Source organism: Gracilinanus agilis, chromosome 2 (genome assembly GCF_016433145.1).
Source record: "Gracilinanus agilis isolate LMUSP501 chromosome 2, AgileGrace, whole genome shotgun sequence".
In the NCBI taxonomy this organism is placed as follows: Eukaryota; Metazoa; Chordata; class Mammalia; order Didelphimorphia; family Didelphidae; genus Gracilinanus; species Gracilinanus agilis.
Window position 1 is genome coordinate 720,791,955 of NC_058131.1, and position 25,669 is coordinate 720,817,623.

At 40.5% G+C, this 25,669-nt stretch overlaps 1 protein-coding gene across 1 annotated transcript in view; it reads left to right on the forward strand.

Annotated features, from left to right (window-relative positions):
• ABRAXAS2 (abraxas 2, BRISC complex subunit) overlaps nucleotides 1–25,669 on the forward strand; it is a 42,206-nt gene that overhangs the window by 4,652 nt on the left and 11,885 nt on the right. Inside the window, exons 3-5 of the mRNA XM_044659234.1 lie at nucleotides 8,370–8,406; nucleotides 12,002–12,068; nucleotides 21,936–22,126. Coding sequence (XP_044515169.1) covers nucleotides 8,370–8,406; nucleotides 12,002–12,068; nucleotides 21,936–22,126 — 295 coding nt within the window. The remainder of the gene's footprint in view (nucleotides 1–8,369; nucleotides 8,407–12,001; nucleotides 12,069–21,935; nucleotides 22,127–25,669) is intronic.

Below are 25,669 nucleotides of genomic sequence, written 5' to 3' on the forward strand. Positions count from 1 at the left end.
CAGAAGCACCCAAGAGACCCTTTAGTCAAAGCCCTCCTGTTCCAGGTGAGTTCTTTGGGGCCCACACTGCATTTATGTTGAGGAGGAAAGAGCCTGGAGACCAGGAGTCAGGAGGCTTGATCATCCGATGTTGGATTTTGTGCAAGACACTCCCCCACCCCCCATATAAGCTGATTTTGGACTAAGTGGTGTTTAAGAGTGCCTGCAGTTCTGTTAGTCTAATTTAAATTTCTGTTTAATTATGATAATAATAGCAAGCATCCATATGGTGCTTTTAGGCTTACATAGCACTTTACAAATATTCTCTTATTTCATCCTCATGACAACCTTGGGAGATAGATGCGGTTATTGGTTATTCTCCCCATTTTAGAGATGAGGAAGCTGAGGCAGAGAAGTGAAGTAAATGGTTTGCATGGGGGCATTTAGCCAGTAAGTGTCTGAGGCCGGATTTGCCATCCTCCTTCCTGCCTCCATGCTCAGCTCTTTGGGCATTGTGCCACCATACTACCTTTAATTAATGGTAGCACTTCTAGAACTGTTTACTAATTGTGGATAGGACTTAGTAAGTATCTTAAGAAGAAATAGGATTTAGTGGCCAGAGCACCAGCCTCAGAGCCCTTTAGGGTTAATGTGCTCAAAGTCCTCTTCCTGCTTCTGACCTAATGGGGCTTTGTGATCCTGGGGAGGGACCTTGGGCAGCTTTCTCATGTACATCTGCCTTGGTGAAGGAACCTTGCTGTACTGTGACATGAGATTCTGTATTACAATGATTTCTGAACAATCATTTCTGAACAATCTCTTCTAGAGGTCTTTGCTGATTGAGAGACAACAAACCCCAGTCTGAGTCCCAGTTCTGGCACCGTTCCCAGTGTCCTAGCTATATTATACCCACTTCCAATCCCCCAACTGTGGCTGGGCTATTTCTGCTTTCTGGTCTGGGCCCCAGTGTACTCACTTGGAACTGGGGGGCTTTGACTAAAGGGTCTCTCAGGTGCTTCTGGCTCTAACAACCCATGAAACTAGTAATTGCAAAGTGATGATCTTTGCAGGCCTCATTCTTAGAGTCTTTTTTTTTTTTTTTTTAAATTTTTTGTTCTGAACTTATTAGATACCAAACACAAAACAAGACAAAAACCCAAACTATAAGCATTTGAGTATGTAAAATGAAACACAAAAAAGAGAATTGACTATAATGGTGAGAATGCTTTTTTTCTCTACAGTTTGCTTCTTTTATTTTTTTTTAGTTTGCTTCTTTTAAAAAAGAGCATATGAGAAATTCATCGGGTCCTTTTAGACACATCCTGCTTGCTTGGGCTTCCTTCTGAATGTTTGCTGTCACTTTTAAACGTTTCCGCAGCCCTTCTCTTTTTCCTTTTGGCCATTGGCCTTTGGATCCTCCCTTTCCCTCCCTCCATTTAAAGCAACAGAAAACCAACCTTTGAAACAACTGTGTATGATTAAGCAAAATAAGTCTGCGTAGCCAGTGAGCTTCCTCAGAGATATCTATTGCCCTTCCTCAGAGGTCCTCTAGAGATATGCATAGCCATTGGTCAGTCCCTGCAGTGATCAGGGTCCCTAAGTCTCCTAGTTGTGTACCTTTACAGTTCTGGCATCCTTATAGAAATTCTTGTGGATCTTCTCCCTTCTCTCTGCAAGAGTTTACATAGCCTAGGGTTCATTTTCTCTTTGTTCATCTCATATAGCCCCCTCATACATTCAGATACTGCTTACTTTGGTTACTTCCCAAGTCTGTCTGTCTCCCTCCTCTCCCTTCCTCTTTCCCTTCTCTCTTCTCACCCTGCCATTTACAGACACACAGAGACAACCATTCCTACTTCTCCAAGTGTTAAGGCATCTCAGGATTTAGTTCTAGTCCCAGGCTTGTGAGACCTATCTCTTTGAAAAGGAGGAATAATAGCACTTTTATCTCTATTTAAATAGTACCAAACAGTGTGGATCATTTAGACTTGGGAGGAAAAAATGGATGGACAGAATTTTTTGGTTGAAGGAGTTATAAATGCCACTAGATAATTATTATAAGCCTCCTCTCAGAAAACAAGGAGAGCTGTGGGAACATGTGAGGAGAAGTGAGAGGAGGATATAAAACCTTTAATCAGCCATAAGATTAGTTTTTTTCTTTAATATTTTGTTTTTTTCCCAATTACATGCAAAAAATTTTTTGGTATTAATGTTCTAACATTTTGAGTTCCAAATTCTCTCCCTCCCTCTTTTACCTCCTCCCTGAAACAGTAGACAATTTGATATTGGTTATACATGTGCTATCATATGGAATATATTTCCACAAGATATTAACTTTTAAATAAAGACTTCCATTATGTGTAGTGTACTTGAAATATCTGTTCATTTAGGACAGTGATTCCCAAAGTGGGCTCTACCACCCCCTGGTGGGTGCTGCAGTGATCTAGCGGAGTGGTGATGGCCACAGTTGCATTTATCTTTCCTATTAATTGCTATTAAAATTTTTTAAAAAATTAATTTCCAGGGGGCTAAATAATATTGGATAGGCCAAAAAAGTTTGGGAACCACTGGAGGTTTCCAGATTATTTAGCTCCTGCAATTTTTACTTTGGAGCATTAGCCTTCTAGAAATAACCATCTATATATACCACATGCTCAGGAAAAATACCAACTGCAGTTGCAACTAGATGTCCAGGACCTCCCAGTGCTGTGGAAGGGAATGGGTATGCAATTAGAAGCCCTGGGCTTGAACCTTGGGATTGTCATTTACAACTTGTATATAACCTTGGCCAAGTTGATTTATCTCTCTTGTCCTCAGTTTTCTCATGTGTACTTGGAAAGACTTTGACTACATGACCTCTAAGACTCCTTGTAGTTCTGAATTGAGGATCCTCATCTTTGAGAGTAACACTGCACAGATTACATCGAATGACAGAACTTGACTTAACTTCCTGGACAAAGAGGGTCTTAATGACATGAAGGAGTTTGACTTAACGTTCTGCACAACCTCTTGTTGAGGCTGGTAAACAGCTGAATGAATGACTTAGACTAAAGTTTGTCCCTCAGGATGGCTGCTGCTGCTGCTGCAAATGGAAAATGAATCGAGCCCATCATTGAACAAGGGGATGATGCTATGTTACCTTTGAGAATTTGCTGTATTTTGTTGATGATCCCAAGCTCTTCTGGAAAGAAATGCTCATCTTCTTAGGACACATGTTCATTTGGTGATATGGGACTCTGAATCATGGAAAACCTTTATGTCTGAAGAAATAAAATTTAGAATTATCCAAAGGACATCGAGAGACCTGTCACCAGTGGAAGCAGATGTAGGAGAAGCATATCCTCAAGGAAATTTCATGACCTTAAAAAAAAAAAAAAGATAACTGGTCACAGAGAGAGAAGGGATAATTAATTGGTGGCCAGCCCATGTACTCCATTAGCATTTAATCCTTGTCAGGGGATCTAGAAGAAGTTCTCTGGCACTTTGGGAGGCTTATGGAAAGATGTGAACAAAAGTCAATAGGATGGCCAGGAAGTGAAAGGTTCTGATCCTTACTGTTTTTTGTTTGTTTTTTTTTTTTTTAAATTTTGAATATTTTCCCATGGTTACATGATTCATGTTCTTTCCCTCTCCCCCCAAACTACCCCACCCCCCCATAGCCGACACACAATTCCACTGGGTTTTACATGTATCATTGATTAAGACCCAATTCCATATTATTGATAGTTGGACTAGAGTAATTGCTTAGCGTCTACATCTCCAATAATATCCTTATCAACCCATGTGTTCAAGCAGTTGTTTTTCTTTGTTTCTCCTCCCACAGTTCTTCCTCTGAATGTGGCTAGTTTTCTTTCTCATAAGTCCCTCAGCATTGTTCTGGGTCCTTGCATTGCTGCTAGTAGAGCAGTTCATTATGTTCGATTGTACCACAGTGTATCAGTCTCTGTATATAATGTTCTCCTGGATCTCTTCCTTTCATTCTGCATCCATTCCTGGAGGTCTTTCCAGTTCACATGGAATTCCTCCAGTTCATCATTTCTTTTAGCACAGTAGTATTCCATCACCAGCATATACCACAATTTATTCTGCCATTCCCAATCAAAGGGCATCCCCTCATTTTCTAATTTTTTGCCACCACAAAAAGTACGGCTATAAATATTTTTGTACAAGTCTTTTTCCCTGTGATCTCTTTGGGGTACAAACCCAGCAATGGTATGGCTGTCTGATCCTTACTGTTGAAGAGAGAGCCCACATCTGATGGGCTCTTACATATCCCAGGAGACTCTTTGGAGTTAGCAGAAAGCATAATCAAGACTACTTAGGATCATTGGGATTGAATAGTTCTGGTAATATTTGGCTAACTTTGGCCAGTTTTCAGAGTATTAAAATAGTCAGCAAACATTTCATAGGTCTCTATGCCAGGCTAAAATGCTGGGGAAAAGAAGGCAAAAAATATAGTCAATTACAAATAACTATAGAAAATGTCATTTTTCTATGACAGTTGAATGAGTAGCCACTTCTCTCTCTTTCTCTCTTTCTTTCCCTCTCCCTCACTCCCCACAGAACTATAGAGGTGGAGAAAGACTAATTAAAAGAAATGTGATAGTAATAATCGTATTAGCTAGCTTTTGTATAGCACATTGAGGTTTATGAACCATTTTTTCTTCTGTTATCCCATTTGATCATCATAACAGTCCTGGGAGGTCAGTGTTGCTGTTATCCTTATTTCACAGATGAGGAAACTAAAGCAGATAGATTAAGTGACTTGTCATATAGCTAGGAAGTATCTGTGGAAGGATTTGCACTCAAGTCTTCCTAGCTCCCAGCTCATTTTTCTCTTGACTATGCCACTTATTTTTGTGTACACTGGTTAGAGACTGAAGGACAAAAAACCTGGTAGTTCTTAATTTATTAGGATCAATTTTAAATAAAATAAATCAACATAACTTGCAATTTGAATGAGCCCCAAGTCAATCCATTTGGAGAATGGTTCTGAGGGGACCAGAGGTTCTCAGATTTTTTTTTTAATACAGTGAGACCTTTGAGTGCCTGTGTGCAAGGCAATGGTACTAGGTTCTAAGGGTCTTCTAAAGATGACTAAGATAAGACTGTTCTCAAGAAATGTACCATCTAGGAGGAGATGTGAAACTAACTTGAAAATAAATATATACTATAAAAGTTGAAAACCTGGAAGAGGTACAAAGAAAATGTTAGGAAAGTTCAAGCGAGGGAAGGATCATTTCCAGATGTGGATTGGGGGAGGGGAAAAAGAGAGAGAGAGATGGTGTGTGTGTGTGTGTGTGTGTGTGTGTGTGTGTGTGTGTGTGTGTGTATGAATGTGTTTATTTTGGGGGAGAGTGGAAAATCAGAAAAAGCTTCAGATAGGGGAGGATTTTTAAGTTTTAAGATTTTAATTAATCCATCACTCAAGGATGGATTAGTTTCAGCTGGTACGGCTCTGAAGAGAGGGTATTCCAGACATAGCTAGCATGAACAAAAGCCTGAAGATGGGAAAATGGGCTCTTGTTAGGGAACAGTAATTTTTTTTTTTTTTAAACCCTTACCTTCCGTCTTGGAGTCAATACTGTGTATTGGCTCCAAGGCAGAAGAGTGGTAAGGGTAGGCAATGGGGGTCAAGTGACTTGCCCAGGGTCACACAGCTGGGAAGTGTCTGAGGCCAGATTTGAACCTAGGACCTCCCGTCTCTAGGCCTGGCTCTCAATCCACTGAGCTACCCAGCTGCCCCCGGGAACAGTAATTTTTGGGGGGAGGAAAGTATTAGATAGGACTGGAATATTAACTTAGAATCAGATTGTGGAGCGCAAATGCTAAGCAAAGGAGGTTAGACTTTTAGGAGAAAACATTTTGAGAGAGGGACAAAACTGAAGTGGAAAGAATAATGAAAATGTACCAGATGGAGGTAACTGAAGAGAACTTAGGAAAGTGAAGTATGCATCCACAGAAACCCCTGGCAGAATGGAAGGAATGCATCTGCCTAAGCTGGTGGGGCCAGTTCAGATGCACAGAAGATCCCTTGTGTAAATGAGCCAACAAAGGCATCAGTCCTTCCCATGGAATGAACTGTCCAAGTTCTCAATTGGGCAGGTAGATGGACAGACAAAGCAGTAATGTCTCTCAGTCCCTGTAGCTGCAATTCCATCAGCACAGGCAGCTTTGTCACACCTGAAACCACTCCTCTGGGGTTAGTGTCTATTTAGCATTGTGTTTTCCAGAATTGGAACTGAGCCTCTAGAGTCTTATCTTCTCAGAGGAAGTCTCTGGCCAAATGTTCTGTAGTTCTCTGCGTTTCCAGCGTATTTTTTATCCCAGTTGTCATTCGTAAAGAAACTTGGGGCAGCAAGGAGCTCAGTGGATAGAACATCAGGCTGGAGACAGGAAGTCTTGGATCTGATTTTTTTTTAGCTGTGAGACCCTGGACAAGTCATTTAACCTCCATTGCTTAGTCCTTACCTCTCTTCTGCCTTGGAACCAGTACAGAATATTGATTCTAAGACAGAAGGTGAGGAAGAAAGAAGGAACTAATGAATTAACTAATGGATCTATCTAGTTATGACAGAAATGTGCTTCAAGATCAGCACCAGCTTTGGGGAAATTGTGCTAAAGTGTACCTCCTATCCTTGGAGATGGAAGGTGTGTTGGGTGTGAAACAACACTACTGCAGCCTAAAATTGGCTAATTGGCTTTATTTTTCAAGTAATTTTTACACTGCTTACGGGGCAGCATGCTCCAGTGCTTCAGTGGGAAATGATGTCTTGGGCTTAAAAGAATTAACTGTTTCTTCATTAATTTGCACAGCTGCAACATTGCAGCCCTAGCCAAAGATGACAAAAACAATCGTTTCTGGATTAACAACACTTTTACACAGTCTTTTGGGGCACTTTCAAAGAAAGCAGAGAAGCTGAAGTAGAACCTGTTTTTCTTGGGACCTCAGCTTGATTTTGATTGAGCTGAAATTGCAGGCTTGAACACAAAGGGTTTGGCTCTGAAGAATGAGTAATGGGTCACTCTCCTGGAGAATGTTTGCAATGAATTGTGGTCATTTGGGCACACAACTTGAGCTTGTTGACAAGGTGCAAGTCAGTTCACTTTGAGTAATCAAGTGACTCTCTGAAGTCAGTAAAGATCTGTCTAGGAAATACATGTTTCCACAGGGCCCCAAGTTGTCTCTAAGATGGTTCATCAACATCCCTTCAGCATGAAGAATCCATTTTTTTTTCCTGTCATAACATCAGGCCCACTGTTTCAGATTTCCTAACAAATGCCTGCTTCCAAACTCCTGATTTCGGTTTAGTCTTAAATGACAGCCTTTGAGGCACAGTCCTGCTTGCAGTCCTCTTGAAAGTTTTTATCTGTTGAAGGAGGCCATTGACCACTGGACTATGACTTTAGGAAGGAGAAAGAAACTTTGACTTTGTCTGGTACTGTGCCTTCAAAATAGAGATGAGGTTAAGTGACTTCTCCAAGGTTACTGTCCTATAAAGCTGCAACTTAGACCCAGATGGTGGCACAATGGGTAGAGCACTATCTGTGGAGATGGGAAGACCAGAGATCAAGCCCAGTCTAGTTGGGTGACTGGGCAAATCATTTAACCTTCCTTTGCCTCAATTTCCTCATCTGAAAATGGGGGCCCTAACAGCTCCTACTTTTGGATTGTGTCATGAGGATCTAGTGAGATAATGTTTGAAAAGCACTTAGCATGTAGACGGTGTGACAGAAATGCTTACTCCCATTTCCATCTTCAAATGCATTGCTTCTGCCAGTATACCAGGCAGGGAAGGCTAAAGTAATGACAGTGTGTATTCATCTAGGACAAAAATGAATATTTGAACACCTTAGTTACTGGATTTTTAGAATCTCTTATCTTCTATCTTAGAATCAATGCTGTATACTGGTTCCAAGGCAGAAGAACAGTAAGGGCTAGGCAATGGGGGTGATGAGTGACTTACCCAGGGTCATATAGCTAGGAAGTATCTGAGACCAGATTTGAACCCAGGACCTCCCCCTCCAGGCTTAGTGGTCTAACCACTATGCCACCTAGCTGCTGTGCCCTTTCCCCTCCCCCCATTTACTTTTTGCAATGAAAATATGTTACCCAGTTCACATTGGCAAGGATATTACCTAATGTTATACATGGACTTGTCCTTGAATACGTTTGGAGGCTCTGAAGTCCTTATTGCCAATTCTTCCACCATTTCAGCTCAAAACCCCCATTTGCCTTGGTAGGCAACCTTTGTTAGTGCCTAGGAAACAGAATATGCTTCTTTTTATTTCCTGAGACTGGGATTCAAAAGGAATGTTGGGCTTTTCTTGGGGGCATTTTTTGAATTTTATGAATAATTGAAATGACTGTATCTTTTTTCTAATTCCAGAAATCCATAATCATGAGCCTTGTCCAAAGCTTTTTAGGTAAGTTGTCTTTTTTCTCTATTAGATAGCACAGAGCCCCCACTTAAACCCTGTTTGATTAGAGAGTCTGGGTGAGTTATTATGGGGTTTTAGGAGTTAGAGGTAGAAGGGTCCTTAGAAACCATCCCATCTAACCTCCTCTTCCAGATGAGGAAAATGAGGCCTCAAGGGCTCAGGGTTGTATTAAGTAACAGAACAAGGGTAGATGCGAGGTCTTCTATCACATCACATCATGTGGTCTTGATGAGTGGGGCTAGATCTCCTCCTAGGCCACCATTTTTATAGATAAGGTTGCCTCAAGTCTCCACTCAGAAGGAATGCTTATTGGAGGTGGAGGAAGGGGATCCTTCAGTCAGGGAAAGAGTCATCTTTGGAGGAGGTGAAGAAGTTTTATTTTGTCAGTACTATTGAGCCGTAGAGGGGGAAGCAATTCACTTTAGTGCCACAGAGAAGTAAAAATGTGGTGTAATTTTGTTTTGTTAAAAATAGGATTTTATTGACCCGTCCTTTTAAAATGAATAGGAAGGAACATAACACTTTTTTGTCTTATCTATTACATATATTTCAGTTCCATATTATGGTCAGCTAAAGGAGAGACAGATGGGGAAAGAGAAGGGAGGAGACCTAGAGACATTTGAAGGGAGAGAGAAGCAGATGGAAGAGAATGTGAGAAACACCCAGAGGGAAGAGGGTGAGAGATGAAAAGGTCCCTGCCTCCTCCCCATGAAGATTCCCCTTGCCACCATGCCAGCCCAACCTCTGCTCCAGTGCCTCTTTCTTGATTTTCCCACCTGCCCCCTAACTAATAGCTATCTATGGTAGTTTCCTTCCAGGCCTCTTGCTCTGCCTTGAGACACCCCCTAGACCCATTAGCCATGTCAATATCTCCTCTAGCCTTGACCCACTTTAGGTAAGCAGTTTTGAGCAGCTGTTTCCTTCCCCAGCTTCCCCAGCCTACATATTTGCCCACACCTTGACCTATGCATAACTCCTAGCTCTAAGGGTTGACCTGGACACCAGGCTAACCTTGCACTCCCTAACTGACGATATTGTCAGTGTAGCTTCCTCCCAGCCTCCCCAGATGTTCTGGGACCTGTCAGAGCTCTTGCCTGTTTTACCTTTTATCCTTGGCTGGAGACTTGTCCCTGATAAGGGATGAGCAAGGGGACACCCCTGCAGATGCCCGTGGTGCTCCTTTGGACCCAAAGGTTATATTAGCCCTTTGACTATAAATTCCTTACCTCATGTTGTGAGATCACAGACTTTAGAGTTGAAAAGACCCTCTAGATCGTTTAGTTCAATGAATGGGCTTCTTGTCTCATAGATGAGGAAGCTGAGGCCCAGGGAGGAAGGTAACTGGCCTAAAGGGTGCAGGTGCCAAGTAGGGGCACTAGGCTGTGGAGGAGAGCTCCCAATGGAGAATCCTTGGCATGTCTGTGTAAGGGTGAAAAAGGGGTTTTATGGGTTCAATATATTAAAGATGGTCGCCAGAGGATTGAACTATTATCAGTCCTCAATTAAGAATAATCTCGGGGGCAGCTGGGTAGCTCAGTGGAGTGAGAGTCAGGCCTAGAGACAGGAGGTCCTAGGTTCAAACCCGGCCTCAGCCACTTCCCAGCTGTGTGACCCTGGGCAAGTCACTTGACCCCCATTGCCCACCCTTACCAATCTTCCACCTATGAGACAATACACCGAAGTACAAGGGTTTAAAAAAAAAAAAAAGAATAATCTCAAATCAAAATTGACTTTTATGGAAGTTTATTTACATGAGAAGAGAGAGAGGAAGTAAGGAAATAAGAATCTATCCCACTAATTAATCCAGGTATATCTTAGCCCTCAGCCGAGGGTTAAAGGGCCTGAGGCCTGGAGGTGAATTGAGCAAACTTCATTCACAGAGTCTATAAAAGGAAGTTTCCCAATAGAAGTTCAGGAAGATTCAGTCTTTAAACTCACCATGTGGAACAGTCTTGATCACGAACCAGCAAAGCTCCCTCAGGTCCCCTTCACCAAACCAGAAGCAGCCTCACTCACTCAACTCCCTCTTTTTAAAGGGGTCACATATGCGTCACTTCCAGTGCCTTCCCCTGTCCAATCATAATAGATGCTTTCTCATAGAAAGCAGGGCCGTGCATTGATTCTGATTCATTTGGTGATTAAATCTAAAGATGGGCAGTGTAGACTTAATTTAATTATCACAGCTGCCTGTCCCTGGGTAGGAGGCTCTTGGAGCTTTTCTTTCCCAGCATCCATGGTTTCCTCTTATTTTGCCTAGGAGCTCCCCTCTGGCATGGGGATGGGCACTCCTGGTCGAGCAGGTTCTTTGTGGAGCTGCCCATTGTTCTTTCCATTCAGGAGCTCCTGAAAGTTGGCAGGAAGGTGTTCCTGGAGGAGCTCAGGAATCCATGGCCACTTTCTGGACTTGAACCTGAGCTGAGCTCAATAGCTGGGACACTGTTCCACATGTTGGGTTTTTGTTTTTTAAAGCCAGCAGCAGATACATCGTTCGTTATAGTCTATTTTGTAACTATTGGTTGTCCAAGTGATAGATGTGTGAGCTGTAGCAATTTCCTTCTAAGAGTTCTTCAAGTTAAAATATGCTCTTCATTATTAGAATGTTTCAGATAATTTGTATCTTAAGATAATGCATGAAAGGTGCATAAGTTCTTTCTCACTGACTTTGAAGGTTGAGGTCAAGAAGGCAAAAACTGCCTCTTTCCCACTGAGCTGACCATTTCCCATGTGCCAGTTTGGTTTAGTGCCACCCTGCTGGTGGAAACCCATGTACATAGACAAGTCAATTCAAAATACCTCCAGAGACATTGGGGGAGCAGGGGAGCCAGACTGGAATTTAGCAGGAGGGAAACTTCTGGGGAAAGAGCTACCCTGTGTCCTACAGTCCAGCCCATGCAACAGAGATCCATTTTTATTGCCAGAGTCCAATTCAGGCCAGCCTGTCTCAATGGACTGGTGATCACAAGCATGGATACAAAGGGCTTTCGATTGGTAACAGTTAGTAACTGAGTAGGAACCCTTCCCTCCATTTGTTGTCCCTTCGGGGATTGCCACCCCTAATGCTAAGCACACCATAGAAGGATTCTCCAAATTGCTTTCTTGCCAACATGCCAGACCAGTATGAATGGTTTGACCCCAACTTCATGTTAGAGTGAAACAGGGCATTTATTCAGGCACACAACCCTGACAGTTGTCTAGTAAAATGGCAGTGACACAGACCCTTTCTGGTTTTAGCTCACTGCTGTCCTTTTGACACCTCCCCCTCCCCGCCAATGCTAACTTTAGTAAGTTTCAATTCAACAGTCATTTAATTAACACAATATGGGCAAACAATGGGCTTCATTTTTCAGAAATGGAAAATGTCACTGGAGGTGAAGCAGTGAGGAGTGGGTGGGTGCCAGATAGTTGGCACTTGGTGTGGTCATACTCTGTAGTTGAACCACCCTTTGATTTGAATGTCACCAGATTTTGAAAGTTAGCATTTCAATGGTTTTGTTCATGGGCATAGCTACTTGATGAGGTGTGTTCATTTGAGAAGTAAATTGTAAACGATGTCTCACTTTTTCTTTCTTAAACTTAAAAGCTTTTATGATTATGCGGGGAAAGTTAATGAAGAGAGTTTGGACAGGCTTCTCAAAGATCGAAGAAAGGTAAGTTTGATTCTTTGTGCTGTTATCATCTAAGAGCACTGAATTAAACCTCTAATGTTCCTTTTAGCTCTAAAACAGTCCCCTTCTCCTTGAACACCACTTTTCTCTGATCATTATAAACTCCATGAGAAAGGAGTTGAGTAGTGAAATCACTAGTTAATTGCTTGTGTTTCTCTTAAGAGTTTAAAAAGTGAATTCCAATAATAGTCTAATGCTCAACCGAAGTTGGTCTCAGGGTCTTTGAGGTCACCCTTTTCTGCTTATGTCACTGAGTGAATGACATAGTTATCCTGTTACTCTCAATTAAATGGAAGGTAAACTATAACTCTTGCAATAGTCTTTATCTAATAATCTCATTTACAATATGCTTTCCCCTTCCCCCTCACAGATCCTAATACTAAGTATTCCATGGCAGAAGAGTGGTAAGGGATAGGCATTTGGGGTTAAACGGCTTGCCCAAAGTCATACAACTAGAAAGTATTCAAGGCCTAATTTAAACACAGGACCTCTCCTCTCCAGGCCTGGTGCTCTGTCTAGTGAGCCACTTAGCTGACCCATGATATGCTCTGATGTGAATACTAACTTAGGATATTAACTATTAATTTTGCATATATAAATTGGTTCATGTACAATGACCATACCAGAGATTTTGGGCATGTACCAAGAGTCTATGACTTCAGCAGTTGGGGAACCTGTCTCCTCTACCAGTGGAGCTTCAAACCTATGGATGACTTAGCACATAAGCCCTAGTAGTGGCCTACAGCTTAGATAGCTGAAGCCCAGGGTCACACAGCTACTAAAGGTTAGGGCTTCAAAAGCCCTAGGAAATTGGCTCATTTTAGCCCCTTAGGTTAGAGGTGAGGTTCTGAGGGGAAAAAAAAGCTGACCCATTGAGGGCTTTTGATTATTTCATTTGAACCCCATTTCAACAGCCCTAGGAGGGAGTTGCTATTAGTCTTGTCCCCATTTCACCTATGAGAAAACTGACCTAGAAATACCAAGTGTAGTGAATAATGGGACACTAAAGTTGGTGTGCTCTCTTTTCCTTGCTGAACGAGGAGGGGTAAAAGGTGATTGAGGTAATAGGAGAGGAATGAAAGGGATGGCTAAGTTTAGGGAGGAATGGACAAGGCGGTATTTGGATGGTAAGGGTACGGGTGAGATATTCAGGAGAGGCAGCTAACACAGGCTAGACACTCAGGCTAGAGACAGAGGATACTGGGGAAAATAGGCTGAACCCTTCCAGGCAGGAAAGGTATCTCTATAGACATAAGGAGGGCTTTCTTGTCAGTTTCTCAAGTCCCTCAAAGGAGAAGTTGAAAGGCTCCTACCTAACACTGAAACTGAAGGGATTCAGGAGGAAGTGTCAGGCAACTACTTCCTCCAAAGATGGATGCCTCTAGTTCCCTCAAGAAATAAAAGAGAATAATCCTTCCCTCTTCGACCCTTGGCTAATTCTTCAACACAATGATTCACCAGAGGGTTTGATTAGGTAACAAAGGGATTTATTAATGTTCAGGGTTGGGCAGGAAGGAGAGAGGGGTTTGGGTTTTCTGACAGCTGTTAGGGAGAAACTCAAGATGGGGGAGAGTCACAGGAATGGGTTATACTGAGAGAGAACTTGCTCTCTCAGCCAGGGAAGATTTGGCTGCTTTTAAAGTTGAGAGTATGCTAAATCAATAAAATAAGGGATAGTTTGATGCAGGGATGTCCTACTTGCCTATAGGGAAACTAAACCCACAAAGTCTATTCACTAAAAACCCAAAAGCCACCCTTCCTCCCAGAGCCCACAGGAAATCAGGAAAAGTAACAGGGGAATAATATGGAGAAGGTCAGGGAGAGGTCCAGAGAAATTAGCTAGGTTCAAATTGTCCAGAGACAAAGCACAGGCCAAAAGCAAAACTGAAAGCCAAAGGCAGAGTTTCAGTTGGACCTTCCGCTCTCCTCAAGCCTCAGGTGCCAACTGCTCTTCTCTCAGGATTCTAAGGCTTCTAACTGCCAGAAGTTTTCAGTTAACTTTTGCAAGGGCAAAAGCTTCTGGTGTATCTTTGCATTACACAAGTGACTTGCCTAGGGTTATCCTCCTAGCAAATGTCTGAGGCAAGATTCCAATTCTCATCTACTTCCCTCTCCATGTGCCACCTACTTCCTCATGGTCACAGTAGCATGAGAGCTAGAACCAACTCCAATGTTCTTTCTGCCACATTTGCCTTTCCTTCTGTTTATGCGTCCGAGGGATGATGATGGCTAAGTCTTTATGGGCTCAGAGACTGGCACTGTCTCCTTGGGACTTTGCCACAGGGCTATTGTGAGAAAGAGTAACAAAAAGAAAAGAAGGAAGAAATAGATGGGAGAAGGAAAGAGAGAAAAGAAATGAAAGATACCTCTGCTCTGCTTATTCTTAGTAGATGAGGAAGAAAGCACTCCTTTCACAAGATAAATATGCTTATAATACCTAAATGGTGGAGAGAAAGAGAATTAGAACCCAATATCACTAGCTGCTATTGATAGAAACATTTAAAAAATCCTAGTAAAAAGGTCATACTAATAAATCTACAAAATTATTCGTTATAACTAAATTGGACTTATGTCCGGGATAGTTCAGCATTAGGAAGACAATATAATCACACTAAAACAAATCAGCAAAGACCATGTTAGTTAGTGCAGAAGAAGCCTTTGACAAAATATAACCTTTATTTATGCTAAAAATCCATAGACATAGGAAGACCTTTTTTTTAGCATGAGAAAAAGTATACATCTAAAACCAAACTTAGTATCCTTTGTTGTGGAGAAATACTAGAAATGTTTCCAGTAAGCACAAGAGTAAAGCAATGATGTCCTCTCTTCTTATTTTTATTTAAATTGTTCTAAGAAATGTTAGTAAAAGTATGAAAAGAAATTAAAGACGTAAACCAATGATTGTGAACCTTTTAGAAACAGAGTGACACCCCCCACCAAGGATTGTACCTATCCCCTCAGAGACCAGCCCCACCTCATGCTGTGACCCTCCCCCTCCCATGTACATGCTGGGTACACCTTACCCCCCCACCCCACACAGGGGAGGGAGGAAGTGCTCCCATTGGGCTGCTGGATGAAAAGATGGATGAATTGAGCAATGTCCTCATCAAGTGTAGAGAGGAGGGGAGTTGCCCAGATGCTTTGTTCCCCTCCAGCTCTCAGGCACAGTGGATGGGGAGGGGAGCAGCTCTGCCCAAGTCTCTCTGCCAGAACTTTGGCAGGGGGTGGGGTGGTAGTGGTAGTGGCCAAGAGCTCAGAGAGAGTGCTCTGTGTGCCATTTTGGGCACCCGAACCATAGGTTCAACACCATGGCATAAATATTGTTGAAGAGGTGAGATGATTCCCTATTTACAGATGGCATAATGGTTTACTCAGAAGGTCCCACAAAATGAGCACACTAATGAATATAAACGGGAGCTTTGGGTAAAGAAATGATTCCATAAAAAACAACATTTCTGTAGATCTGTAACAAAATCCAAGAGGAACTGATAGAGAGACCCCATTCAGAGTCACTTTGAAATGCAGAATATTTGAGAGGCATCCTATCAAGACACTTTAGATCTGTGTAAAGGATATTACAAAGTGATCTCTGCTAAATTGAAGAACATTACAATTACTGAAGCCCCTGCTTTTGGTCAAACTAACACGGTAAGAACAACTGCACTGGCCAAAATGGCTTAAAGATTTGGGCTTCTGGCTAAACTACCATGGCTTCCTATAAAGACAGGGATGGGGACTGGACATGTGATCACAATGATGAGGAAATTGCCACTGCAGGGTGGCCCCTTTCTTGTAGCTGATAGTTCTCATTGCCTAGAACCTGGAGAGATTAAGGAATTTTCTATCTCACACAGTCAGTATGTGTTAGTGGTGGGGCTTGAATCCAGGTCTTCTGTGCTTGAGACTCATTCTCTACCACTGATTCTAGCCAACTGGTTCTAACCTCTCCTAAGGTTTAGTCCCTCATCACTGTCTTTTGGATGTCTCAAACTGGATGTTCCATGAGCATTTCAGATTCAACATGGTGAAACCAGCCCCTTATCTTTCTCTAAAACCTTCCTTTCTTCCAGGCTTCCCTGTTCGTATTGAAGGTGCCATTATCCTCCCAAGTCACCCAGGCTCTAAACCTTAGATCACTCAAACTTCTTCAAATTCATCCCACATATCCAGTGCATGGCCAAGTCTTGTTGTGTCTACTATCATGACATCTCTTCTGTCTATCCCTTTTTTTTTTTTTTTTTTAAACCCTTACCTTCCACCTTAGAATCAATACTATGTGTTGATTCCAAGGCAGAAGAATGTTAAGGGCTAGGCAATGGGGGTTAAGGAACTTGCCCATGGTCACACAGCTAGGAAGTGTCTGAGGCCAGATTTGAACCCAGAACCTCCCATCTCTAGGCCTGGCTCTCAATCCACTGAGCTATCCAGTTACCTCCTATCTGTCCTTCTTGCCACTCAAGTAACCACTCATCTGGTATAGGCCCTCCTCACTTTGCAGTGAGGCTACAATACAATAACTTACCCTATTCTACTTCTTCCTCCTTCTCCAAGTGAATTCTTTCTCATCCCATAATTTTGTTGGTTTTTTTAAAATATCAACTCATACCTGTGCCTTCTATTTATGTATATTCCTTCTAACTGCCCTAATCATGATAAAGTTCTTAGAGGTTATAAGTATCATCTTCTTAAGTAGGAATGTAAACAGTTTAACCTTATAGATTCCTTTTTTATTTCTCTTTCTTGTTTGCCTTTTTATGCTTCTCTTGGGTCTGGTGTTTGAAAAATCAGAATTTCTGTTCATCTCTGGTCTTTTCATCAAGAATCCTTGAAAATCCTCTATTTCATTAAATATATATATTTTTTTTACCCTAAAGGATAATATTCATTTTTGCTGAGTGATTCTTGATTGTAATCCTAGCTCCTTTGCCCTCAGGAATATATTCTATGTCCTCTGATCCTTTGATGTAGAAGCTGCTATAAGTCCTGTGTTAATCCTGACTGTGGCTCCACATTTGAATTGTTTCTTTCTAGTTGCTTGCAATAATTTCTCCTTGACCTGGGAGCCCTGGGATTTGGCTATAATATTCACTTCAGTTTTCATTTTGGGATCTCTTTCAGCAGGTGATTGATGAATTCTTTCAGTTTCTATTTTACCTTCTAGTTTTGGGATATCAGGGTAGTTTTACTAGTAATTTTTTGAAATATGATTTCTAGGCTCTTTTAGGGTGGGGGGGTAATGGGTTCTTCTTATTCTTATATTCTTATATTCTTAAATAACCTGCCCTTGCCATTTGTAACCTGGAAGCTCCAGAAGTTGCCACAGCTCACCCTGAGGTCTGGGCAGGCTTATAGGGTGTTACATAACTTTTCTGTCTACTTTCTAAGTTGTCTTGGGAAAGCAAATTGTTTCATCCCCATTCTTTGATTGGTTCTGCCATTCCAGAATTTGTTTTGAGTTTTTAGAAGTTGTTTGGAAGGGAATTTGGGAGAACTCAGGTGAATCCCTACCTTTACTTTGCCATCTTCAGTTTTTAAAAAATTCTTCAAGTTTATTCCTCATTTATTTTTAACACTTTTTATTTATGTGTGTGTGTGTGTGTGTGTGTGTGTGTGTGTGTGTGTGTGTATTTATTGTTGTTACGTTTTGCATTCCAAATTGTTTCCTCCCTTTTCTCCCTCCCAACCTCTTACTAGAGAAGGCCAACATTTGACACAACTATATATGTATAGTTATACAATATATACTTCCGTATATCGGTTCTTTCTGTGGAGGTGGAAATCATCTTCCCTCACAGGCTCTTTGTCATTGATTTGAATATTCATATAACTTAGTATAGCTTAGTCATTCATAGTTATACTCTCTTTGAAGAGTATTGCTGTTATTGTATACAGTGATCTCTTGGTGCTTCTCATTTCAGTCTTCATTATTTTGTTCAAGGCTTTACACATTTTTCTAAAATTAATCTGCTCATCATTTCTTACAGAATAATACTATTCTAATGCAGTCATATATCACAACTTATTCAGCTAGTTGATGGACATCTCAGTGACCACAAAGAGAGTTACTATAAATGTTATAGAACATATATAGATTTGTTTCCTTTCTCTCTGATCACCTTGGGAAACAGACCTGATAGGTCTGCGTCAGAAGGTATATAGTTTATAACTCTTTGGGCATCATTCCAGATTGCTTCCCAAAATGGTTGGATCAGTTCACAGTTCTACCAGCACTGTATTAGTGACCTAGTTTTTCCACATCTCCTCCAACATTTGTATGAGGTAGTATCTTAAAAGTTATTTTAATTTACATTTCTCTAGTTATCAGCGATTTAAAGCATTTTTTCATATGACTGTAGACAGCTTTGATTTCTTCTTCTGAAAACTTCCTTTTCTTATCCTTTAACCACTTACCATTTAGGAAGTAACTCTTCTTTTTATAAAATTGACTCAGATTCCCCATATATTTGAGAAGTGAGGCCTTTATCAGAGAGATTTGTTGTAAAAAAATTGATATTACTTTATTGTTTGTGGTCAGCATCACCTGAGACATGTACATGAAGAAGCCCCTTCTGATCCCTCCAGTTGCTCATGTTCCTGGACTTGACCTTGTACACATACATGTTATGTAGATTCTTGATCTGCTTCTGTATGTACATGTTCTCTCCAAAGAGAGAATGTAGGAGACATCTAGGTAGTAGATAGTGCACCAGGTTTGGAGGTGGGAGGTCCTGGGTTCAAATCTTGCTTCAGACACTTCCTAGCTGTGAGACTTTGGGCAAATCATTTAACCTCCAATGCCTGTTCCTTACCCCTATTCCACCTTGGAACCAATACACTATATTGATTCTAAGAAAGAAGGTAAAAGTTTTAGAAGAATTAAAAAAAAATAGAATGGAAACTCCTCAAAGGCAAGGATAGTATGACTGGTCTTAGCAGTCTCTAGCACAGGGCAGTTCTTTAGTAAATGCTTATTGATGGGTTGGTGCCTCTTCTTTTTAATATCCATGTAACCTTGACTTTGGGCAAGATGACTTTTAAGGTTTCTTTCAGCTCCAAATTCTATAAATTTCTAATTAGTATAGCCTTGGATTTTGTCTCATGATTTTACAGGAAGAAAAATACAAATAACCTCAAATGTAATTCCCCTTAACGTATATATTGGACTTAGAGCAAAACATAATTGTTTCTGAAGGAACCAGCACCAGGAGGTGCATCAGTGACCTTTCTACCGTGTGGCCAGTCACTGTACTTGGGCCTAGGGGTAGATGGAGACAAAAAGGATACATTCTTGTCCTCATGTGACTGATAGTTCATCAAAGGATATAGCCAGCACAGAGAGAAACAAATATAGACCAATTCAAAAACACTTATTGGGGAGAACCTTATTTGCTGGGGGGATCAGGGAATGCCTCCTGAAGGAGCTTGCCTTTGAATTAAGCTTTGAAGGAAGCTAAGGATTCCAGAAAGATGGTAATGAGGAGGGAGAATATTCCAGGCATGGCAGGAGTGTTATGGGGGTATTGGAAAGTGGAACGTTCTATAGAAGGAACAGTAAATGGGCTCATTGTGCATGAAGTGGAGATGTAATGTATGAGAAGCCTGGAAATATAGACTGTAGCTAGATTGTGAAAGATGTGAAGTGCCCAAAGTGGAGTTTCTATTTTATTTTAGGGGCAGTAGGAACTTTTTGAGCAAATGGGAGGCCATTCAGCTATTAGAATAGGACCAGGACAGACTTTTCCTTTCTGTCATTCATCCTTTGGTGGTCTTCAATCTTATTTCAGCTTGGACCCAGCAGTGGGATTTCTGCATCTAAGGGTTCTAGAAATTTTGAAGTAGCTCATCTCTCATAATTATAGCTTCCTGTTGCCCCAAGAGCAATGACTTTTCAGTTTTGGGTTTTGGCTTTGACAATTTAATGGGTTTGAAGGTTGATAGCTCAGAATCGTTTTAATTTGCTATTCTTTTAGTGATTTGGAGCATCATTTTACATATTTGAAAACAGGTTGTACTTCTTTGAAAATTGTCTCTATCCAGTGGTCTCTTATCTATTGAGAAATATCTTTTAGCCTTATTAATTTGTGTTAGTTCTTTATATATTTTGGATGTCAGTTTTTTGTAAAGTTTTCCTTCTTTTGCTAGCTTTTCTTTTAACTGCTGATTTTTTTTTGTACAAAAATCTTAAACATTTTATATAGTAAAAATTATCTTGCTTTTGTCTTTTGAATTTTCCTCTTTCTTTTGTCTGGTTATAAATCCTCTTTACTTGGTATCTTCTTCCATTTTACTCTAATTACTTGCCCTTTCATAATTTATCCATTTTGGAGCTTGCTGTGGCATATGGTGTCAAATTCTAGAAGCACCCCCTTTAAATGTCAAATTTCTACCTGCCACTATGTGATAGTAGTTCTAGTGGTTCTCTAACTGAAAGCCACTGTGAATTCAGTATCACATTTAAATGAATATTGTAGTACTCACACCAACATCCATGTATATTTGAAAAATAGCAATACTGCTTCAGACACATTCAGGCTGTAGATGAGGGCTTGCTTACTTACAGATTCCTGGATCCTATATGGTATTTTCTAAGGCTCCCCCTAACCCCTACCCCAGAGTTAGCAACCATTGCACTGGGCCACTGAGTGGCTTGTTGTGCCTGGCTTTGTAGAAGGTGTCCTTGGCCTGCCTGAGATAGGTCACAAGGATGGGAGGTTATCATGTGACTTTGGTAGTTGTGAAAGTTTACCTGTGGAACTTCATGGGAAATGAGGTTTCCAGAAGAGGAATGCATTCCATTTCCCATACTGTATGCAAGAAATAGATGTTAAAGTGTCTTCTTCACTTTAAATATCCTAAAATGATCATTCAAAATAGCCTTGAGTTTCAATGACTCAAAAGTAAATTAATTTGGATGCCTTGATCTTTAATTCATCTGCTTGATAGTGACGTCCTGTTATAGTTCAAATCAGCAGACTTTGTTCCTGGAAGAAAGCAGGTGGAGAATATGAAATCAAAATGTTTATGTTTCAGTTTTCATGGGTACTTTTTAAAGGTTTATGTTTCCTTTCTGCCACCGCTGGTTATGAAGGAGCAGTGAAGAGGAATTATGGATTGTCACAGGGATAACTCCAGCAAGGGGAAAACTTTTATTAGTCTATTGGAGATATTTCAGCTATTTCTTAACTGAGTGATTTTCAGATTCCACCTACTAATGATTCATTATTGAAGAAGTAAGGATGAAGTGGTGTGGGCATCGATTGGTGAATGTTATTAGTTTTAACCCAGCCCTCCTTAAAAATTTTGCTTTTTTAGGTTTCTCATTAGGTTTCTAAGCTTCTATATGAAAGTATCAAAATATTATATGAGTTTAGTTGCTCATTTTAATCTAATGACTTAAAAACACATTTAGCTTTTTAAAAATTTGTTTTTAGGAGGCGGCTGGGTAGCTCAGTGGATTGAGAGCAAGGCCTAGAGACGGGAGGTCCTGGGTTCAAATCTAGCCTCAGACACTGCTTAGCTGTGTGACCCTGGGCAAGTCACTTAACCTACATTGCCTAGCCCCTACGAATCCTCTGCCTTGGAGCCAATGCACAGTATTGACTCCAAGACAGAAGGTAAGAGTTTTTTTTAAAAATTGTTTTTATTTAAAAAACATTTTCAAAGACATTCTTCGTCAAAAAAGCAGTGTCTTGCCATACTTCTGAATTCAGACCAGTGCTAATTAAAGCTGCTTTCAAGAAGGTTGTGCTCTAAAGTTGCTGACTTAACAAATTCAGTGATTTAGGAGTTCTAGATGACAGGTGCTAATAAGTATTCTTTCTCTCTTCCCTCCTTATGTTTTTGTTGCAGAATGTTATTGGATGGTACCGGTTTAGGAGAAACACTCAACAGCAGATGTCCTACAGAGAGCAGATCATCCACAAACAGCTGACACACATTCTTGGAGCTCCTGACCTCGTTTTTCTCCTTGTCAGCTTCATCTCCACTGCAAATAATTCCACTCATGCTTTAGAATACGTACTTTTTAGACCAAACAGAAGGTAAAGAAGGAAGGTTTTCCTCCCAGTAATTTGTGCCCCCTGGTGACATCCATTGTGAGAATGTGTACTATTATGCATTTTAGAGGTTCTGATATTTAGATGGGTTGATATTGTGCCAGCAGTTATTAAAATTTGAGTGTTAGAAATTTTTTATTTTTTACTGTTTGGATTTTGAAGGGAAAAAATGTTTCCCTGTTTAAAAACAGGTAGAAATTAGGTCTTTTGCATTATCATCGGTTAATATGTATCTTATTGTGTGGTGCCTGATTAACTATTAAAAACATGAATTTAAGAAACAGGATCCACCTGCTGGCTAATGAGGATTTGACATGATAACATGTTAAAGCAGAACTTCTTTAACATTTTAAGGATCTCTGATTTCAGTGGTATTGATATTTCCTCCTGGACAGAAGTACCATTTGTGTTATTTCCTCCACTTTCCTGGCAATTTAGCAGGCACTGTGGCCACCCTGGAAATGAGCCTGTCTACATGTAACTAGGCTGGTTTTTGGATGACACACAGTCCATCACTGGTGCCACATACAAACTCTTTCTGGTTTAATGAAGGCTCTACTAGAGACTGGGTTCTGCTGGTGTAGCCCTAGAGAATCCAGGGAAGAGGAATGAGATCTCACTAAATCTGATAAGGCAGGAAAACAATCACAAGATCTCCCTGTCTTCAGGAAATCCACATGTAATAAGATAAATTTACATTGTCCAGGGATGTGATTATGCTGAAATGAGATAAAATATGTAAAGTTTTTTGTAAATGTTAATGTGCTCCATAAATGATAATTGTTATTAAATAAGCATCGATTGGTATGAGTCCCAACCAGATAAAGCCTTAACTATTATAGATATGATATAGATCAAATTTTCAGATTGTAGAGGAAAGTGATAGTTCTTCCCCACTAGGAGCTTACAGTTCTTGGCTTATCTTGAATGGGTTTGGGATCTCTTTAGCCCAGGTACTCTTTACAGTGATGCAAATTACAACCCTTTTCAACTTTTTTCATCCCTTACATTTCTCTTGTTCTTGTTTGAATCTTCTATAAGAGATACCCCAAGGAAACTGGGAAGATCGGTGTATCTGTTAACACGATGTAGCTACCAATGGAAAATGTGACTCTGTTGATTATCTCTTGCTTCCATTACCATGACTGGTCCACCTCCTTTCTGGTCATAACCTGTTGCTGATGATATCTGTTATGGTCCAGTTCTATACTGGTAATGGGATATAGTACACTGTCCTCTGGGTGACTCACGGCTCCAATTCTTTGGTGACTAATATACCATCACTGGAAAAATACTGATGTTAAACAGACCTTTGTTTCGGGTCATTTAAAGCCCTGTATAGTTTCCCAAAGCAGTTCCACTTTCTCTGTCCCTCCAATTCTTTTCCCATTTCATTGTCTACGAGATAGTAGTTGATGGGTTATCTATCCAACTGTATGTCATACTCTGGACATAGGCATTCTTCAGCCACTTTGTTTTTCCTATGTAAATAGGTAAGCCATATTCTTTTGAATAATTATAGGTCTCATTGGGGGCTGGGATTAGGGTTAGGAGGGAGCAGGGGAATCTTAAAATATGCTAGGGCTTTATGCATTCATATCAGCGTCATCAGCAAAGGAGCATCTCCAGGACCTGTCTATTAGGAATATTGTGCTTTCGTTTGGATTTTGCCCTTGACTCTTGCCCCATATCATTGGTGAATATCTTTAGCAAGCATATGTTGCCTCAATGTTAATAGAGTGTCATTGAATAATCTTTTGTTATATCTTTCAAAGAGTCTTATAATGGATTTGACCTTCAAGGAGCATTTCTGCTACTTTCTACTTGTGTGATATTGGTCAAGTTACTTAATTTCTTTAGTTCTCGATTTCTTCATCTGTAAAATAGGATTGACAAGGTATCCTTTCAGGGCCTTTTCTTATCTAAACCTGTGATCCTAAGATCCTGTCATTTTGACCCATGCATAGGAGACACTTGCTTGGACAGGAAGCCTTAAAGGGAAAGAGGCAATTAGGCCTGGCTACATTTAGGAGTCTAGAGAAAACTTTGAAGCAAGAATGGGCTGCCCTGGGAGAGAGAAGGCTTGATGACCAGTGAACAGCTACCTCGGAGAGCAGATTTCTTTAGGATTTGTTTGACCTAGATGGTTTTAGGTTCCTTCTGTTTTCGAGACTTCTCTAAGAGACATACGTTTTTATAACCAACAAATAGGAAGCCAGTGGGATGTTATGTTCTCTACCTTTCAGACCATTGTGTGATTTTAGAGGCTTGGTTTACTGTGGCCTTTGGAAAAGCCTGTCTCCCTCCTTTCATGGCTTCATAGAGGGTACCTTTGAAGCATGTCTATATTCTCAATGAGAATTTGGCAGAGATGGGTATTGACAGTTATGAATATTTTCTTGATTGCCCTTTTTTGTCCATGATTTTTTCCAAGTCTTTGGTCCCCTCTTCATTCCAAGATGTCTTGGGAATTAGTCCCTCACCTCATTGCCCTAAAAGTTATTTCCACCACAGATCTCCCCATCTTTATTATCTTTAGTGCCAGTTGTAGTTCCCCATGAAGCACATATGTCTATAATATTAGAATCCCAGAGTGATGATTCCATTGGCATGAGTAAAGAAATGAATTGATTGTAGAAATATGGACTAATTGTTCCCACTTTTTTGGTCCATTTGTTTTTTGTCCACGTTCAACCTTTATGATCCGATTTTGTCAGATCTTTTGCCAAGATTTCTGCAAACTTTATTCTTCCTCTTTTTCTTCTCACTTTTATGAAACTACACTGTCCTAAATAGCCTACTGTGATAATAAATAAATGGGCCTATGACCTTGAGTTAGGGTGGCTAGATCTTTCTGCTTGGCTGAGGTGAATTTTTTGGTCTCTTTATTTTGCACCTTTACATCACCTTAAGAAAGGATGCTGGTCTGTGTCAATGTCTTTTTTATCCATTTCCTATTTTGGGGTATCAGTAGTTTTTAAAAACGTGTCAGGGTAGTGTTGCCTTAATTGTATTCTTTTATTTCGTTTTAATTTTTCTTGTTTGATTTTGATTTTAGTCTGCTCTAACAGTCCAGCTTTTTGCAGAAACCTAATTTGGAAATGACTCATTGGAAAAACTCATTGTTTCCTTTTTGTTGATGTAGAGTCATTGGACTTTTTGTGCTCTTGTTTGGTGTTTACCAGGTCCAGGATCATCTGATTGATTCTTTTGAAGGAAACGTTCTTGGTCTTTATGAGGTTCCTGTTTCACTGTGAGCCTTTGACCTCTCATTTCTTCCTCCCCAGCTTTATTTTCCAAAGATTTTTTGCCATCCTTCTTCATGCCCACCAAGGATTAAAGTCAGTCTGAGACCATTTCTTTGTTTCTTATCCTTTTGCAACAGTATTGGTTCTTACATTGTCCTTTTTTGGTGGTGATCTTTTTGCATAGACTAATTTTTAATACTATATAAATATCCTATGAGATATTAAATCTAGGTGCTTTGAGATATAAGATAAAGCAAAATTGTCCTCCCTCTCATTTCTT